A 21,137-nucleotide genomic window follows, 5' to 3' on the forward strand; every position below is an offset into this window, starting at 1 on the left:
ATTCATTGTGAATGCTAAAACCAATAAATTGTGTTTCCATTATTATAGCTACGTTAATATTATGGCTATGTTAATGTTCTAGTAGGACCAAGTAGTGGGTTATAATTACATATCCAGTATAATTACACCTGAGCCACTCAAAGGAGAATGTCAAGTTCAAAAAAGATCTCTTTTCTTATCTGCACCATCAGTAGCTCAACATTTAAGTTGACTATATATTTGGAGTATTTACTGCTCAAGTGGTATATATTTTTCATTATTTTTCCTGGAGTCTTTCATTGCCTTTGTTTTCTTTTTTGGAAAATAAACATATGCCTTCTTCACCATATCTTCAATATTTTACAGATTCTACCTCGTTGGAATCTAGCACATTCTTTTGATGAAGTCTACTAACTACTATTGGTCTACTAAGTCTGGTTTGGATTGGTTTCAAATATCTAGGCCACAAATTTCTTGTACAACTTTTGTTTTTCTAGGAATTTTGAATTGCCTTTTTTTATAAAAGGGCCTTTATCGTATATTCCAGCTTTCAGCCATTTGTCCATTCCATGGGGGTGCTTTTTAAAAATGTTCTTTCCCAAGACTTCTGTTCTCCTAATTTTGTTTGTTTGTTTTTTGAGATGGAGTCTTGCTCTGTCACCCATGCTAGAGTGCAGTGGCACAATCTTGGCTCACTGTAACCTCCACCTCCTGGATTCAAGTTACAGGCACATGCCACCACACCCTGCTAATTGTTTTTTTGTAGAGATGGGGGTTTCATCATGTTGGCTAGGCTAGTCTTGAACCCCTGACCTCAGGTGATCTGCCCACCTCAGCCTCCCAAAGTGTTCAGATTACAAGCCTGAGCCACCACCCCTGACCCTAATTTAGTTTTGATTGCTTGTTCACTAGGCCTGATGAACAGTAATTATTCTGGACTTTATCATTCAACAAGGTTGAATCATTATTTTCCGTGATGCTTACTCATGTCTCAGTTAAATCCTTCATTGTGAGGTACATCCTTAAGTAATTTCCTAAGAAGAGTTGAATAGAAGATGAACATTTGGCATTTGAAGATTTCTACGTTCTTTATACTTTATTTTACTGTCTATTTGACTGATAAGTTAGTTGGGTCTAGAATTTTAGGTTTAAATAATCTTCCAAAATTTTGAAGACATTATACTAGTATCTTCTAGTAAACAATTTTGCTGTTGCAAAGACTGTTACCACCTTGGTTCTGATTTATCTGTAGGCAGCCTTTTTTTCTGGGCAATTTTGAGATACTTAATCCCATGTTCTGAAACATTTTTATTTTTGGTAATCTAAAATTCAACGTTATGAGTATGTATTTTTAATTATTTGTTGTTCTGGGCACTCAGATTTATATCTGAAGATATATATCTCCTTTCAACACTGAGAAATGTTCTTTATTATTTTATAGAAAATGTCTTCCCCTTCACTTTCCCTGAACTCTCCCTGTGGGAATCCTATCAGCTGAAAATTGGTCCTCCTGGATTGATACCCTATACTTTTTCTTATATATAGTTTTCTCTTCTTTTTCAAAACAATTTGATTTTATATTTTGGGACATTGCATAAACTTTATCTTCTAACTATTATTTAATTTTAAAAAATTTGGAATTGTATTTGTAATTCTCAAGTGTTCTTTTTCATTTTTTTATTGTTCATTTTTAAATCATCCTATTCTGAGTGTGTATAGGTAAGCTTTTCTCAAATACAAATTAGAATGATTTTAAAAGTTATCTGCTACTCTCTGAGATATTTGTTTTCATAGAGTTTATATTTTCTATTGATCTCAGTCTTTCTCTGTAATGCCTAAAGGATTTCTTCAAGTGTTTTGTGATTCTTATTGTCCTATCTACACATTTTACATTTTAGAACTTGAGACAACTATTTGACAGGGAGTTTTATGTCTGCGGGAGAGTCTTGTTGATTCTTACACCTTGCCTAGTTATACAGAAAGATAACGAGTCATTAATGTCAGAATGAGGAGAGCTTTTTGAAAGGAGTTCCTAATTTCTCCCAAGGCAATTGGTTCAATTATCTTAGAGAAGAACCCTCTGATTTTTTACCTAAGATAAGAAACTGGCATTAGGTTGATTGGCAAGCAGAGGTGGGAGAGGGAGTTCTATATACAGTAGTCCCCCCATTTGTGGTTTTGCTTTTTGCAGTTTGAGTTGCCCACATTCAACTGCAGTGCAAAAATATTAAAAATTCCAGAAATAAACAATTCGTAAGCTTTAAATGGCATGCCATTCTCAGTAGTGTGATGAAACTGTGTTATCCTGCCACATCTTGCCTGGGATGTGAATATTCTCTTTATCCAGTGTCTCCACACTGGCTATGCCACCATCTTTTTACTCATTTAGTAGCCACCTGGATTATCAGATTGACTGTTGCAGTATCGCAGTGCTTGTGTTCGAGCAACCCTTACTTTACTTAATAATGGCCCCAAAGTGCAAGTCTAGTGATGTTGGTGAAATCTTGTAATTGTTTTATGTTTGTTGTTCTGTTAATCTCTTACTGTGCCTAATCTATAAACTTTATCATAGGTATGTATCTATAGGAACAGCCATCGTGTATGTAGGATTCGGTACTATCCACTGTTTCAGGCATCCACTGCAGGTCTTGTAATGTATTCCCTAAGGATGGGGGGGGATTACTATACACATCTAGTGTTGACATCCATTCTCAGCCAGCCCCACTTCCCATTCCCATCTTCAGTACTGCCTGCAATGTCTGAGTCCAAGGCTTCATGAGATTCTCTTGGCCATCCATCTATGGCCTTTACTGTGGCTTACTTTGCATGTGTTCTAGTCCATAGGTGGCTTCATCATTCAAACTTGCATTTGCCTTTCATCATTCTGAACTTTTCGGGAGTCTCTGGTTCACCTGTGCCCTCTTCCATAATGTTTTTTATTAAGAATCGTTGTAATAGAGTCTTCAAAAGGGAGGTCTTGGTTCACCAATTTGTATAGAAATTATTTTTATATTTAAAAAAATATATCTTGGAGGCAGGATAGGAAGTATATATTTTTCTCTCAACAGGAAAACCTGGAGGCATGGGCACCAGTGGAAAGGGCATTTCACAATCCAGGTAGTAGATGATGGACATCTAGACCAGTGTAGTGGTCATGAAGATATGTATAACAAGTTGACGATTTTGATCTGCTAAGGAGGTAGAACAGCACTCATGGCTCATTGAAGGAGTGAAATAAGAGGTGGGAATTAAGAATGACATTCAGGTGCCTGAACTAAGCTACTACCTGGCAGATGGCATTCTTTGTGACATAGGGAACTTGAGAGATGTGCTTCAGTGGGGTAGATGGGCAAGTTTTGATTTGGATAAGTTAACACATGTCATTTAAATCCAAGTGTTCTGGAATCGGTTGAACATCTAAGTCAAAAGTTCAGGAGAGATCTGAACTGAAAGTGCAGATTTTGTAGTTATCAGCATATGGATGCTATTTGAAGACACATAGGTGGCTTCAAATGGGTACCATTGCTGTGACAGAACAGGAGGAGTAAGAGTCATGCCTTGGGCAGAAATCTGGAAGAATACAAGTATGAAACAGACAAGAGGAAGGGGAGCTTACAAAAGCACCTAAGAAGAGAGAGAGAGACAAAGGACTTAAACACTGACAATTTGTTTGAAGAAGAAATAAAAAGGTGTGACAAATTCTAAGAAGATTTAGGCATAAATATATGAGAAAATCCAGGAGACAGAAGTGTCCAGAAGCTCTGCTGCCCATCTGATGCACCCTCCTGGCAAAGCCTAACTCTGGATCAGTCCCACTATCATCCCTCATTTGGATTTGCAATGGTTTCCATTGGTCAGTCTGCCTCAGTCCAGCACCTCTCCAATCTATTCCTTATTCTGGGCAAATCCCGATGAGCTGTTTCTCTTCCAAAAACCCTTAACAGATTGCCACTGCCCTTTAATATCAGGCCAAACTCTGAGCTGCAGGAAGGGTACCATGGTGTCAAACATTGCTGAGATGTACACTATCTCCAGGAAACACATCACAGACCTTGTTTTCTCAGAAACTATCATCTCTGAAAAGCCTCGTTCAGACCTTCCCTGGTCAGACCACAAGCTCCTAACTGGCCAATGTGTTCAGTCAGATATGCTGGTACTTAGTCTCCACAAAAATATACTGTTCCTTGAACTTTCCACATTCTCTTTCTCCTTCAGCCCCTTCTGTCTTAACTTCCATGGTGTTTCCTCTGCCTAGGCCAATCTTCTCACCGTTTACCTGCCTTCTTCCACACATGCTTCAGGTCTCCACTCAACTATCCCTCCAAGGTCCACCCAGTATCCATTAGTCAGGTTTATTCTCCCATTTCCCCATCCTTTTACAACACTTATTGTAATTCATAATACTGTATTTACAATTTTCAAGTTTATTTATTATATATCTCCTCTTCTAAAACACACAATTCATTAGGGCAGGGATTATATCTTTTTTGTTGTTGTTGTTCACCGCTTTAACTAAACAAAGAGTCTGGCACACAGATGTCCCATTATTATTAAGTCAGTAATAGAACAAATGAATGGCAATTCTCTGCCTGCACCATTTTGTCTTACAGCTTCCAGGTTTGAAATGTCTTTAACCACTTTCTTTTTTTTTTTTTTTTTTGAGGCGGAGTCTCGCTCTGTCGCCCCGACTGGAGTGCAGTGGCCGCATCTCAGCTCACTGCAAGCTCCGCCTCCTGTTTAACCACTTTCTTAATTCCACTTCAGACTATTTGTCTGGCAAACACTTGCTCACACACACACAAAAAAACTGACAGATTGCTTTCAGACTTCCTGACAATTTGGCCTCTTATGCCCATAAAGAATTGTTAACTTCCTCATTTGGACATCCCCAGTACCCAGGCACATACTTCTATTATAGTGCTTATAAATTTTTATTGCACTACTTTGACTACACGTCTTTCTTTCTCATTTGATGGTTACTTGAAATTAAGAATCATGTCTTATTTTTGGTTCTTCAGCAACTACCTCATTCAATGTTTATCAAGGATGAATGAACAAAAATCAAATATGGATTAATATTTTCTTGATGTTCCTAAGTCATTATTCAGACCACTAATTACAATTTACTTTTACCTTTAAGATATTTAATCAGGTTAATAATTTAATCAGTGGATTTCAGTCAATATAAAAGACCAGTTGTGGTGTCCTGCCTCTGAACCAAATAATCCAATTCTTAAGTATTTGAATATATTTTATACAGTTTTTAAATATCTTCTTTCTTCCTGTTAAGACTAAGCTATTCTTGCTACATCAATTCTCTTATCAATAATTTTCTCTGTTGTTTCTAATTTCCTCCATTTAAAGAAATCTATAGATGACTGAGCTTGTTAACATTTTGAATTAAATGAGCGTAAATATATTCTGAAAGGATTTGAGATCTAAGGTGCTCAAGCTGTCATTCCTAGACCTTGAGAAAGAAGATTTGGTATCTCAGAGGGTTTTGTGTTCTACCTCCTAGTTCTCAGAGGGGACAGGTAGGCTATATAGCATAATGAAGGTTGGTAAAAATGCAAAAACATATGCAAAAGTATAAGTTTTTTCATAATATACTAAATATAATTTGATCTAATTTCTTGACTTTTATTGTTACACATGACAATATTATTTAATGAATCTTCTGTGTGTATGCTGAAGATACAAATTCTCCCATATTGGAATCTATTCTGTGTGTGGCTTCTGCTGCTTCTTTCAGCTCAATGATAAAATCCAAATCCCATTCCCTAGCCCCCATTATCATCACCACTATCAGTCCCCTCATACTCAGAGCGATTATCTCCATTAAGTTTTCAGATTGAAAGACTGAGCCAATGTCACCACCTCATTATTTTTGTTTTTACATCACCTTTTACTGCAACCAGAAGTTCTCTTTCATCACTTCTATTATTTGGTACCCACCCCCCAACCCAACACCACCACTCTCTGATTATAATTTTGGACTGAAGCTACCTAGAGAGTTTTAAATATTACACAAAACCTTGGACAGATCCAGCAAAAGTGTATATAATGTATCTTCTGTTAAAAATCATTCTAAGATTTCATTCATTTGAACAATTATTTTTTAATAAGTACTTATTATGCTTAGCAGTTTTTTGTTTTGTTTTGAGAATTAATTTACTGTATACCACATCCTGAATTCAAGAAAGTGATATTTTATATTTCACTAACTTTATAAAAGAAGACAATACTATCTTCTCAAAAAAAAATTCCTATCGCTCTTAGTTGGACCTATTTTTTCTTGCTTTGATTCTTTGCATAGTAACATTTCATTAATACTTAGATAATTCTTATAAGCTTTTAAAAAAAATATAATTTGGACACTCATTTTATCCTCCTGCCTGAAGTAACTAAAGCAACGTGGGGACAGGAACTCTGACTTGATCATCTTTGTATTCCCTGCATCACCCAAAGAAGTAAAATAATAGGCATTTAACAATTATTTGAGGCATTGAACAGAAACACTTAACACTCATAAATGCATAAAGTTACTTTATTTTAAGTATACATATAATTTTGAAAAATATAAATGCTAAAATATCTCATCTTCTTCATCTCTTAATTCCATAAAAGTCACAATAGAAAGCTTCATAAAACTGTAAAATACTATGTTATAGGAATTTTAGGATTTATATTGGAAAAAGTTATTAGTAATATATTGAAATGTTTTCTGTTCTTTATCATTTTGTTCCACCATGTTGATCTACTTCATTTAAAATAAAAAGATGCATCATTTCTCTCTCCAAAGTTAATAAAGACTTAAGAGAATAAAAATAAGAATATCTGAAAGTGCGTATTGATTCTGAAAAGTAATGTGTACGAATATGTACCAGCCATGAAAATGGCTAAAAAGAGGCAACTATTCACTCTTTTCACATTGTAGGACTGGGACAAAGTTACTTCTGGCTCTAAAAGTTTCACTGGATGACTTTAGCCCTGAGTTGCAATATTTGCCTAGGAAACAGAATTCTTGCTTTTTATACGTACCCATAGAGCACAATGAAATGAGCCAGGAAATTGGACATATCTAAATCTCTGGTCAAAACACAACTTGACTGGTTAGCATATTACAAAACTTTTTTAAAATTTTAGGCTGCAATGAAGCTCAATGAAATCATCTGAAAACTCATGGCCTTTCAGATAGTGAAGTGCTATAAAATATCACTTGATTGTACCCAGCCACTTATTGCCACTGGGCTTCATGCTCCTGCTGTGAAGAGCAGATGTGAAATATCATGAAATATAAATCAGAAAATCTCAGGTTCCTGCACCAAAATCATTAAGTGGTATGAAAAGGATTGAAGAAGGCTTTGTCCCATCCCTGAACAATGTCAACCTCTGTAATACAACTCAAATTATTTCATTTTGTTTTTAAAATATCGTCAGCAGTCAATACATTTCAAGTACTTTAACACAGTTAAAAAAGGAACCAAAAAACTCGGAAGACAATCATTCTCTATTAAACACCAGTATATAGTTGATAAAAGATTTACTCTGTATGGGTTGGTGCATGAGCATAAAATACACGCAAACTGAATTACAGACAGCAGACAACTGTTTTTCCTCCTCTCTTGGAGGTGGAAGGCTGAGAAGAGAGGTTTTTGTTTTCCTACTTCTTAAGTCAGTTAAGTCCTCTCCCCAGCCCCACTCCTCAACCTTGATTGGGAGAAGAGGCAGGGACATTACTGCCCCTGGCACAGAAAACAATTAGAATTCCAAGTATTCATTTCACACAGTAGAGGAGATGACTTTTATCAAGGAAAACAGTGTGTCCAAGATATTTTTCTCCCAAACACAAAACCAGATGCATTTTTGCTCTTTTGGTAAGGCAGACGCTTGACGTAGTCATCTCTTTTCTTCCAACAGTGTTTCTGCAACCACAGCCAGGACTTTCTGGTTAACAACTCTAAGCAGACTTTGTCTTTATCTTTTGGATCCTTTATCTCCGCGAGTCACATTACGGAGAAAAGGGAGAAACACTTATAAAAAAATGTACTGTTGTAATTTGTGTCCAGTTTGCATAGAAACAAAACCACCGCCAAATCTGGTTCACTCTTAGGCAATGGGTAAATTTAGCTAAGATACTGATAATTTGGTGTCACCAGGCAAACCTCAGGTTTTGCTTGTTAGTTTGGTTAACTACTTCTGTTCCTTTGAAAGTAATGACATTTTTAAACACTTCCCTGGGTTCCCAGAATATTGAAAGGATTTGATATTAACTGTTTATTTAGCAAATGTAAGGTACTATTCTGTGTTCATGTCATAAATATCAATATGGATCATAAACAGAGGTACACATAGGTTTCACCTCTACTCACAGGCTGACATGATGAGTTAAGTTGCTTCAGGAGTTCTTTGACAGGCATAGAGATGGGCATGAACCACAGATACTTGATTCATGATCAGAAAAAAAATGTTTTATCTAGAGCTTTTATAAAAGTAAACAAAAGTACCTTTAACTTAACAAGATCACAGGTTAAGCTGAAACTATACATGGTTTTTAAACAATTTATTGATGCTTCTGTGAGTAAAGAAAAAGGGAAAGTCTTCTTATACTGGTTTATATTAGGGTAATAGAAAGCTAGATAATACAGAATAATCATTTTAAGGATAGCCCTGAATACAAATGTGAAGCCAGAATTTGGCAGGTGAGGTTTTAACACAATAACATATAACTTGCCACTATTATTTTAATGAAAAAATTGGGGTCATTATTGTCTAATTTGTATAAATTAAAAGTTTTAGGAGTATCAGTTACTGTAAAAGTAACAACTAACTCAGGATAATAACATTTTTGTAATCAAAATTACAAGGAGACAGAATAATAATTTAAGTAACATAACAATGAGTGGGAATCAATAAGTGCATATTATCAAACCAACAAATGTGGTTTCATTCTGCTTCTAGTATAACCCTCAACAACTGGTTATAGTTAGGATATATCACAGTTGTGGTTATATGAATTCAAAATTATAATTTTAACATTTAAAATGTTTTTTAATATACATTCACAATATGTAATGTATCATATTAAAAACAACCTTTAAATATCATGTTGAATTTGGTTAATAAATGTCTAACTTTCAGTGTGGTACTTTGAAATATACATACATATATGTACACTAATGTGTTCTAAAAGTCTCACTTACAAAGAATAATTGCCTTTGCATCTTGAAAAAGTGCATGAGAGTACCGTTACACTGTACTCTGCAGCTCTGTAATCCTGTTACATTTTATAGACATGTAAATGGGCTATTAATACTCCTATGAATTGTATAGTGCATGTACGAGCTATTATATCAATTATAATGACTGATATCTGGGAAATAAACCATATTTACTCTCATTTTCATATGGACAGACTTCTTGGACCCTTAACGGATTTTTTCATATGTGGTTTGGGTTTTATGAAAACTGGCACAAGAGACTCAATGACTTTGCCCTCTGCCTACCGTCACTCTTTTGCTTTCTAACATTGCACATATATGCACCAACCATGGCACAGAGCACATACACAAACACACAAATATTTCAAAATGAGAAAATGTCTAACAATACTGCATAGGACATTGACGTGGTCATACAATCAGCATCTGCACCCAGATGCTACTATTATCAGAACATCGGTTCTTCTCATGACATAGGAGTTTGTCTCTTCTCCCTCAATCTCCTTCATAGAACAGTTAAGTTTCTTTTAAAGAAAGGGAAAAATTGATGCTTAGAAACATGGTGCTTTTAATCTGATCTTGCCTTCTGGCTTACCCTAGAGATTGTGTATTTGTGTGTGTATGTATGTGTAAAAATCACATTATATACAATACAATTTTTACAGAAAGCCTGGCAGCTACAAATAAGAGGTAGAACTACTCAAAACTATGTTTCCTGCTGCAGGAAAAAATTCATTTTCTTTACAGTAATTAAAAAAAAGTTTTAAAAATTGACAAAAAATAAGTTGCAGGTTAGGCCCCATAATTTAAACAACAAAATCTAGGAAGAAAAATATTCTTCAATGTACTCAACAGATAAGTTCATTAAAGGGTTAAAAAAAGTTGCATAGGAAAAAAGGGACATTCCAGCACTTGCTACAATGATGGCAATGGTTTCTCTATAGGGAGTAAAGTACCTTCAGGTTTTTCTTCTTTTGATAACTCTAAGATTAGGGTTTACAAGCAAGAGCAAGGTAAAATAGCAGCACTTTTTCCAGTCCCGGAGAGCTCTATAAATGAGAAGGGACTCTGTCTGGAGGTCAAGGTTTGTTCTACCAGACAAAGACAAGCCAGTAAGCACAGCCCCAAAGCTAAAGTTTTAAGTTCCTTCAATATTTTCATGTTATAAAATCCTTAATACTTGCATCCTCTGCTTAATAGAGGCAAAGGGCAGGGTCTGTGTGTGTCTGTGTCTTGAGTGACAGAAGAATTTGGTTATCAGAGGACACATCTGAAAGTTTAAGAACAAAAGGGGTATTCCTCAGATGCTGTTTCTAAGGAACGGTGCACTATTGTCTTGATTGTATCTATGCAAGAGAGAAGCAGAGAGCGCGCTGTATTATTTGGCCTGTGACCAAAAACTGAGACAAAATAAAAGTTAAAAAATAAACAAACAGCCAAACAAAAACCAACGACATTAACAACAAATGTCAGTTTTAAGAAAGACAAACAGGTTACAATGTAGTTTCTGTTCCCTTGCTCCTCCAGAAATAATCATTGTCTTCAGGCTCAAGTTCTATTCTAATTTGAGGCACAACTTTGACTGGAGTTCTAGGAGGACTAGAGAAAAAGGAAAAAAAAAAGTAGTAAGTAAATCAGATTTCCTTCATCATCTGTCAAATGTTTATGCATTGTATAGAAGTCAAGTATGTCCTTCCTTGTTCTCTTTTAATACTTATATTCTCTTTGTGTATTAAAAACAAACACTTTAAATGCGATGAAGGTTATCAGTAGAGTCAAGAAATTCAAGTAAAAAAATTTCATAAGATCTCATACCTAGAATAAAAACAATAAAAACAACAAACACAAAAGGAAAAGAGGTACTACCATGTGGGTAATGCTGTCAGAAATTAAATGACAAAAAAACTGACATAACAAAAACATTCAGAGATTTCAGAAAATCGAGTAGAACCTGAAATCTCTGGAACTTTGTTAAGAGGGAAAGAAACCACTGGAGAAGAACTGTCAGAAAGTGCCAGTTACACTGCTTCAAATCAGGGAAGAGCTAATGTTGATCCTGGGTTGTAACTTAATGATACTGAAAGATTCCCTTATTTGTAAGAGTAAGTAGGTCTCTTAGAATGCTTTCTACTAGTAAAAGCAGGAGCAAGTTTTGGTCACTGGGTAATTTATTTAAGAGAAATCATAGAGAGGAAGGAGAACAAGAAGTTATGTCAATAACCCACCATTAACTACATTTGTGTGGGGCAATTATTCCACAGAACAACATAAAATACTGGGCTGTCCTTTACCTTGGCATACCGAGTGACTGAAGGAAAGGAATTTTATCAGCATGATGTGTGGCGTTCAAGGAATGTTGGTGATCTTTCTCCTGGAAAATAAAAGTTTTAAAAAACGTAAATAGTAGGTCTATGGTGAAGTATAAAACAAAAATCTTCACAAAATTGATGCATCTTCCATAACTGGTAAGAGTAAAAAGACAAGTTTAGGCATTTCAATAAAAAATGTATTAAGCTAAGACTCTAGTGTGATGAAGACAAAATCACTTCGTTTCCTTTACGTTAGGTTTCCTGGGATGGATCACTGCTATCTTGTCAGTGAGAAGAATAAAAAGCAAATCATTTTTAGAGGGTGACAACATTCTCTTACTGTCTAAGGCTTGCTTTTGGATTTCTTTCCATCTTCAGCATTCCTAAGTTTGACTGCTGTTGTTCATAAGGAAAAAAAAAGATTTTCTTTGAGGTACTTACTCATACTGCAACACTACTTCTATCAGTTCTGTTCTTTCATCATGGATTATAAAGATAAACATGACATTAGGAAACATTTCAGGCAAAATGCTCAAGTGTATTTTGTTTAAGTAAACTCCTAATATCATATCAATTTGCAATTTATCCTTTAAAAGGGGTTTTGAGAGGATGAAGGGCAACTGGCACATAAACTTTTTCCATGAGCCTCAAATTCTGGCTAGTGATTTTTTAAAAGTAGCTTTTACATTAATTTATAAGGGGCTATACCAGGTTTTGATGCCAACAGAAGATATACATGTTAAGCACATGTGTGTCAAAGTGTGCTTTTGCTATTAACGCTCCACAGATAAAAAATGAAGTTGGAACATGGCTTGAGGAGCTTAAATGAAAAAAGAAATTCATAACCAAACCCCATTAAGTTAGGAGAAATTAGCCTCGGTTACAAGTTATAGGTTACAACTGGACACCAAAGGTAAGACTGCTTTAGTTCCTGGTTCTTTAAATCCAGGCTGGTAGCCAGCCTCCAAGATGGCTCTCAGCGATCCCTGTCTCCTGGTATTTATGAATTTGTGTAATTCTTTCCCAGTGTTAACAGTGTGGGGCTGCATAACCATCAGAATATGACAGAAGTAATGGTCTGTTACTTCTGAGATTCAGTTATAAAAGACTGCAGCTTCTGTCTTGGTTTCTTTCTCTTTTATCACTGGCTCTGAGGGAGGCCATGTCATGGGCAGTCCTATAGAGATACCCACAGGTAAAGAAACAAACGTCATGCCAAGGGCCCCATGAGTGTGCTTTTGGAAGCAGATCCCCAGCTCCAACCAAGTCTTCAGAGAGTAAAATATTTAATGGGAACCTTAGTGGGTGGATACCTATGCTGTCAAGAATATCTGTTATAGAGATTTGCAGAAGAAAAAACAAAACCTGGTCTGTTCTAGAATTCATGTGTTTCCTTATAGCCTTAGCACAAATGACTTCATTTTGCTTTGGTTTGGTCTTTTGGGGCCTAGTGCATGAGCTTAGTTCAAAACAACGGCCTCTCAGAATTTTGTTTAAAAAGATTCCCCCTTTTTAACCAAATTCATTTCTTCTTGCCTAGAGACCATCAATCTTCAGATGATCATGCAACAAAGGTTACAGCCAGTTCCAGGTGAAGACACCGCCCGGGCCATCAAGAAGCTACCGTGCCTTCATTAGACTAAGAGCAAGGTGAGAGTTCAGTGATCCCCAATAGGTAGGGAGTATGCCCCAAGCCAGAATGAAGCAGTTACAGAAAAAAGACCATCGGTCCCTCTGCCTCCCATGAAGATTTAGGGAGATCACATCTTTCCTTGAGGAGATGAGGCAGGAAAACAGGGTCTGGAGGCAGGGAACATAAGGCCTATTCACACTTTGGCTATGACAGGAAATATCCTCTCCATGGGGCGTAGGCCAAGTTTGTAACTTTACTTCATCCTCTTCATTTACATAGGGCGTACCCCAAGTAGAGGGTAAACTCCCCAAAATTTTGTAATGGGGCCCTTGAGTCCCTATTCTTGGGCCCACTCCCACAACGGGGAGTATACTATAATTTTCAACACATTCTTTCATTTCTTCCTGGAAAAAAAGTCTTCAGAGACTCAGCCCCAGCTGACAGCTTGACAGCTCTGACTGCAATCTCATGAGAGACTCTGAGCCAGGACCAAAATCAGCTGCCCCTGCATTCCTGAATGTCAGGAATTGTGTAAGAAAACATGTTTGCTGTTTTAAGCTGCTAAGTTTTATGGTAATTTGTTACTCAATGATTGATAACTAATATACCCATTATTTTTTATCAATAGACATTCATTCCAAACATTTCTTGATAACAGTAACCTCCTATTGAAGTCAAGGTGGTTTGGTAAAATAGAAATAAAAGCGTCTTAACTGTCTTTTTCTGTAACAGATCAGTGTACTCTGAAGTGCATCTGAATCTAAAAGGATGCATTTTCTTCAATGAGAACGCAAAATAGAAAGTAGCTTGATGGCAATTGCTACCTGCCGTTGGGAAAGTCTGAAATGGTCACTGACATTACTAAATGGCCTGTTAATTCAATTACAGAGGAAAAAAATGTCACAAACCATTGCACCATAGCCACCAGCCTATCACGCTAGAAAGATCAGTGCAGTTATAACAATAATTTTGAAATAGCAAAAGGGAGAATGAAGAGATTAGAAAGCAAATGCATATAAGTTATATCTAGAAAGTTGTACTAATACTTTATGATTGCTAATTTATTCAAAATTAAATTTTTCCAAATTCTCAATATTAACAATTGATTTATTGATCACTGAGAGACCAATAATACAATTTCTCTTTTGAGCTGATTTGATCACTAGTTAAAACCTAAGGAAGACAAACAGTGACAGTGATGTAGTATTATAAGCTGCAATTCAAAATACCAACAGGAAAAAAAAAAAAGAAAAATCAATTAAAAACGTGGTTATTAATTTAGCAGTTGGAAAAACTGGGGATGATTTGGGTAAGGGAAAAGACTACCAAATAAAAATTTAAAAGGTTATGGGTAAAAAGAAGAGTGAAGCTTAGGGTATGTAAAAATAAAGTTTTATTATAATTAAGTGTAAATCTTCTCATAGAAAAAAGGAAAAACAAAATCAAGGGCAAGTTAATGCAGATGGCAATTCTAAAGTGTTTTCTCTGTAAGTGCAAATCATATTCAAGCAAGCATGCAAGAGGTTAGTTCTACTCACTGTCAGAAGGTTTGCTATCACTTAGGAAAGGTTGCTGTTCCATGATGTCCATTGGAATTTTAATACTTGGTACTTTTTCTGAGTATGGGCAGTCAGACTGTGAAAAAAATGTACAACAGGTTTTAGAATGTTTTTATTATACAGCCCTTCCTATCTGCTAGTGTCGATCAAACCATTTTATATAATCATTTACTTAATACTAAGGAGAAAAGCCCTATGATTACTTCTAGTTTGCTATCTTTTAACTGTATTCCTTCTTTCTCCCTCACATTTGTTTTCTACTCTTCTGAGTTAATGGTATTGAGTCCATTAAAGCTACAACTACACAAAATAGAGATCACTACAACTGAATTGTAAAGCTTTCTATCACTTAGACTCCCAATCAGCAATGTTTATGAGTTGTATCTGTGAAGCCAATGATCTCAATGCAAAAACAAATTAAACCTAGGAAACTTCCAAAGTTATAATATGGTCTTGAAATTCTTGTTTTGTTTATGCTGATTCCGTCTCTAGGAAAATCATGACCCATCTTTCCTTCTAGAACAAGTGACAGATTTTTTATATATCCACTATCAAGAAGCCTTCTATGTACACTAGAAAATAAACTTTCCTCTCTTATGCTAAGTACTATTTTATGGGTAAAGATTCATTTCAATTAGCTTGTGCCAAAGATATCTGAAAATGTAAGCAAAACATAAGAAAATAAAATGTTTAAAAAGGTGTCTATGATGGTCAGATAAGCAGAGAATCATAATGGAAATGACAAAACCAGGCAGCTAATCATGGGACTGCTTAAAGAACAGGCCACCTAGCCCAAATTATAATAGATTACCACTTTGTTTCTTTTAAATGCATTACATTGATTCCAAGTCTATGTTGGAACTGAAAGACCCAATATAGCTCATCATTGAAAGTACCAAAAAGATGATTTTTAGTTGAAAATAAAATGAGATAAATAAAATGAGATTAATGGTAAAAAAATCTTAACATAAAGTCTATTACCTACATGGAAAATTCCTTTATGGTGACTCTAAAGAGGTTAATGAACAACAGTATCCTTTTAGAGAACTAAGACAATGCATTCAACAAGCAAAAAAGAAAAAAAAAATAAACATGCCACACATAAACAATATTAACCTTAAATGTAAATGGGCTAAATGCCCCAATTAAAAGACAGACTGGCAAACTGGATAGAGTTAAGACCCATGAGTGTGCTGTATTCAGGAGACCCACCAAGTGTTCAAAGACACACATAGGCTCAAAATAAAGGGATGGAGGAATATTTACCAAGCAAATAGAAAGCAAAAACAAAACAAAACAAAACAAAAAAACAAACAAAAAAACCAGGGATTGAAATCCTAGTCTCTGATAAAACAGACTTTAAACCAAAAAGCATCAAAAAAGACCAAGAAGGGCATTGCATAATGAAAAAGGGATCAATGTAACAAAAACAGCTAACTATCCCAAACATATATGCACCCAATATAGGAGCACCCATATTCATAAAGCAAGTTCTTAGAGACCTACAAAGAGACTCCCACAAAATAATAGTGGGAGACTTTAACACCCCACTGTCAATATTAGACAGATCAGTGAGACAGAAAATTAACAAGGATATCCAGGACTTGAACTCAGCTCTGGACCAAGCAGACCTAATAGACATCTACAGAACTCTCCACCCCACATCAACAGAATATACATTCTTCTCAGCACCACATCGCACTTATTCTAAAATTAACCACATAACTGGAAGTAAAACACTCCTGAGCAAATGCAAAAGAATGGAAATCATAACAAACAGTCTATCAGACCACAGTGCAATGAAATTAGAACTCAGGACTAAGAAACTTACTCAAAACAGCACAACTACATGCAAACTGAACAACCTGCTCCTGAATGACTACTGGGTATATAACGAAATGAAGGCAGAAATAAACCAATGAGAACAAAGACACAACATACCAGAATCTCTGCGACACAGCTAAAGCAGTGTTTAGAGGGAAATTTATAGCACTAAATTCCCACAGGAGAAAGCGGGAAAGATCTAAAACTTGACAGTCTAACATCACAATTAAAAGAACTAGAGAAGCAAGAGCAAACACATTCAAAAGCTAGCAGAAGAAAAGAAATAAATAAGATCAGAGCAGAATTGAAGGAGATAGAGACACAAAAAATCCTTCAAAAAATCAATGAACCCAGGAGCTGTTTTTTGAAAAGATTAACAAAACAGATAGACCACTAGCCAGAATAACGAAGAAGAGAGAAGACTCAAATAGGCACAATAAAAAATGATAAAGGGGATATAACCACTGACCCCACAGAAATACAAACTACCATCAGAGAGTAGTATAAACACCTCTACACAAATAAACTAGAAAATCTAGAAGAAATGGATAAATTCCTGGAAACCTACACCCTCCCAAGACCAACTCTGGAAGAAGCTGAATCCCTGAATAGAACAACAAGAAGTTCTGAAATGAAAGCAGTAATTAATAGTCTACCAATCAAAAATGTCCAGGACCAGATGGGTTCACAGAAGAATTCTACCAACAGTACAAAGAGGAGCTGGTACCATTTCTTCTAAAACTATTCCAAACAATAGAAAAAGAGGGACTCCTCCCTAACTCATTTTATGAGGCCAGCATCATCCTGATACCAAAACCTGGCAGAGACACAACAAAAAAACAAAATTACAGGCCAGTATTCCTGATGAACATTGATGTGAAAATCCTCAAGAAAATACTGGTAAACTGAATCCAGAAGCATATTAAAAAGCTAATCTACCACAATCATGTTGGCTTCATCACTGGGATGCAAGGCTGGTTCAGCATAGGCAAATCAATGAACATAATCCATCACATAAACGGAACCAATGACAAAAAACACATCATTATCTCAATAAATACAGAAAAGGCCTTCAATAAAATTCAACAGCCTTTCATGCTAAAAACTCTCAATAAACTAGGTATTCATGGAATGTATCTTGAAATAATAAGAGCTATTTATGACAAACCCACAGCCAATATCATACTGAATGGGCAAAAGCTGGAAGCATTCCCTTTGAAAACTGGCACAAGAAAAGGATGCTCTCTCTCACCACTCTTATTAAACATAGTATTGGAATTTCTGGCCAGGGCAATCAGGCAAGAGAAAGAAATAAAGGGTATTCAAATAGGAAGAGGGGAAGTCAAATTGTCTCTGTTTGCCGATGACATGATTGCATATTTAGAAAACCTCACTGTCTCATCCCAAAATCTCCTTAAGCTGATAAGCAACTTCAGCAAAGTCTCAGAATACAAAATCAATGTGCAGAAATCACAAGCATTCCTATACACCAATAATAGGCAGAGAGCTCAATCATGAAAGAACTCCCATTCACAATTGCTACAAAGAGAACAAAATACCTAGGAATACAACTTACAAGGGATGTGAAGGACCTCTTAAAGGAGAACAACAAACTACTGCTCAAGGAAATAAAAGAGGACACAAACAAATGGAAAAACATTCCATACTCATGGATACAAGAATCAATAAGGTGAAAATGGCTATACTGCCCAAAGTAATTTATGGGATCAATGCTATCCTCATCAAGCTACCATTGACTTTCTTCACAAAATTAGAAAAAAACTACTTTAAATTTCATATGGAACCAAAAAAGAGCCCATATAGCCAAGACAATCCTAAGCAAAAAGAACAAAGCTGGAGGCATCACACTACCTGACTTCAAACTATGCCACAAGGCTACAGTAACCAAAACAGCATGGTACTGGTACCAAAACAGATATATGGACCAATGGAACAGAATGGAGGCCTCAGAAATAATGTCACACATCTACAACCATCTGATTTTTGACAAACCTGACAAATACAGGCAGTGAGGAAAGGAGTCCCTATTTAATAAACGTGTTGGGAAAACTGGTTAGCCATATGCAGAAAATTGAAACTGGAGCCCTTCCTTACATCTTATACAAAAATCAAGTCAAGATGGATTAAAGCCTTAAATATAAGATGTAAAACTATACAACCCTAGAAGAAAACCTAGGCAATACCATTCAGGACATAGGCATGGGCAAAGACTTCATGACTAAAACACCAAAAGCAATGGCAACAAAAGTCAAAATTGACAAACGGCATCTAATTAAACTACAGAGCATCTGCACAGCAAAATAAATTATCATCAGAATGAATAGGCAACCTACAGAATGGGAGAAAATTTTTGCAATCTATCCATCTGACAAAGGGCTAATATCCAGAATCTACAAGGAACTTAAACAAATTTACAAGAAAAAAACAACCCTATCAAAAAGTGGGCAAAGGATATGAACAGATACTTCTCGAAGGAAGACATTTATGCAGCCCGCAAACATATGAAAAAAAGGTCATCATTGCTGGTCATTAGACAAATGCAAATCAAAACTACAATGAGATACCATCTCATGCCAGTTAGAATGGCAATCATTAAAAAGTGAGGAAATAACAGATGCTGGAGATGATGTGGAGAAATAGGAATGCTTTTACACTGTTGGTGAGAGTCTAAATTATTTCAACCATTGTGAAAGACAGTGTGGTGATTCCTCAAAGATCGCAATACCATTTGACTCAGCAATCCTATTACTAGATATATACCCAAAGGATTATAAATCATTCTACTATAAAGACATGCACATGTATGTTTATTGCAGCACTGCTCACAATAGCAAAGACTTGGAACCAATCCATATACCCATCCATGATAGACTGGATAAAGAAAATGTGGCACATATACACCATGGAATACTATGCCGCCATAAAAAAGGATCAGTTCATGTCCTTTGCAGGTACATGGATGAAGCTGGAAACAATCATTCTCAGCAAACTAACACAGGAACAGAAAACCAAACACCACATGTTTTCACTCATAAGTGGGAGTTGAACAATTAGAAAACATGGATACAGGCAGGGGAATATCACACACTGGGGCCTGCCAGGGGGGTAGAGGACTAAGGGAGGGACAGCAGTAGGAGAAATACCTAATGTAGATGACAGGTTGATAGGTACAGCAAACCATCATGGCACGTGTATACCTATGTAACAAACCTGCATGATCTGCACATGTATCCCAGAACTTAAAGTATAATAATAATGAAAAAGATGCCACATGCATTTACCTTTATGAGAATGACAAAAACAGTAAGTCATTACAGTATTTCAAACATTTTCCAAAATAATAGCACTTATAGATGGATGAGTTGGCAGCCAACCCTTAATCACAGCCTACCAGGCAGATTAAAAAGTGACTGTAAGTGGCTCAAAATGTTGGCAAGCCATAATTTTTACTATTTGTGCTCATAAATATTATATTATAGCTATAACCCCCATGTCCCCACGTGACTCCCTATATCCATGGGCCCCAAACCCTGTGACTAAGAAGTAAACTTAGGAGAACCACATTCCTAAGTGGAGCTCCTAAATAATGAGTTCAACACACAGAACATACTGCACAGATGTACTCCAAATTGCCTAGCTGGATTCACTGCCTAGGAACAAATGTATATGTTTGCTTGTTTGTTTTGGAATGGGTAGGATGATGAAGAAGAGGAAAAAAAAACAAGTATGACACTTAGGCTTCAAGAAATCTGTCGGAAATGGTAAATATCAATACAAAAAAAACCCACTTTAAATGAAATAGGATTTGTTGGAAATCATATCTAAGAATTGGAAGAAGTTCTAAGGAGTTCTTTCGATCTAACTTTTGTCACTAGAGAGCAGTACATTTAAAACATTCTCCAAAGTTGATATTTTACTATTTTTTCTTAAAAATCATTAGAGAGGGGGATTCCATAATCCCCCACTTCATACATTCATAATGTGTAATGAACTTTAAATCTGATGTCCATGTACATAAGTTGACATTTATTTTGGACAAAATACTGCTTTAATTATTTTAATATTTCAGGCAGCCTTTTTTTTTTTTTTTTTTTGGTCTTGAGTGGTCCAAAAATTCATTTCAAATTTTAATTTCTATTAAATGTATAAACATATCATTCTTTGGACTATTCCATCTTAATCTCTGCCATAGTTTAAACACATTCTTTTTCTGTCACCATTGGAAACAAAATCTATACACCTGTTCTCATTGTAGATGGACGATGACAGTCATAAAGCTCTTTTCACCTCTTTTTCTCTTTAGCTAAATGTGCCTCATGCATTAAGCCTTTTTCTTATTGAATCAATTTATGTGAAATCCAATTCTGTCTCTTGCCTTCTTTCATTGTACCATTTCCAAGTTCTACAAAAATAATACAATCAGACAGCCTGAGCAGTTGGAAATAACCAGAGAGGCCTGGATTTGAGTTTTGGCTTTGCCATTATGGCTGTGTACAATTAGAAAAATGATTTAAATATACATGTCAAAGCCTCACCTTACATATATATAATTTTGTCAATCATACCTCAATAAAGCTTTAAAATTTTACAA

The 21,137-nt window shown here is 35.7% G+C and overlaps 1 protein-coding gene across 3 annotated transcripts in view; it reads right to left on the reverse strand.

Moving 5' to 3' along the window:
* Positions 1-6,508: 6,508 nt before the first annotated feature.
* The window catches only part of SLC4A4 (solute carrier family 4 member 4), a 396,122-nt gene continuing 381,493 nt past the window's right edge, over positions 6,509-21,137 (reverse strand). The window contains exons 24-26 of one of the 3 annotated variants that reach the window (XM_023190244.3): positions 14,681-14,777; positions 11,492-11,571; positions 6,513-10,799 (exon numbers count right to left, since the gene is read on the reverse strand). In XM_023190244.3, coding sequence (XP_023046012.1) covers positions 11,528-11,571; positions 14,681-14,777 — 141 coding nt within the window. In that variant the 3' untranslated portion in view covers positions 6,513-10,799; positions 11,492-11,527. Of the gene's footprint in view, positions 10,800-11,491; positions 11,572-14,680; positions 14,778-21,137 lie in introns of all 3 variants that reach the window. The other 2 variants (XM_023190245.1, XM_023190242.2) reach the window with 2 other exon arrangements.

This window comes from Piliocolobus tephrosceles, chromosome 3 (genome assembly GCF_002776525.5).
Source record: "Piliocolobus tephrosceles isolate RC106 chromosome 3, ASM277652v3, whole genome shotgun sequence".
Lineage (NCBI taxonomy): Eukaryota > Metazoa > Chordata > Mammalia > Primates > Cercopithecidae > Piliocolobus > Piliocolobus tephrosceles.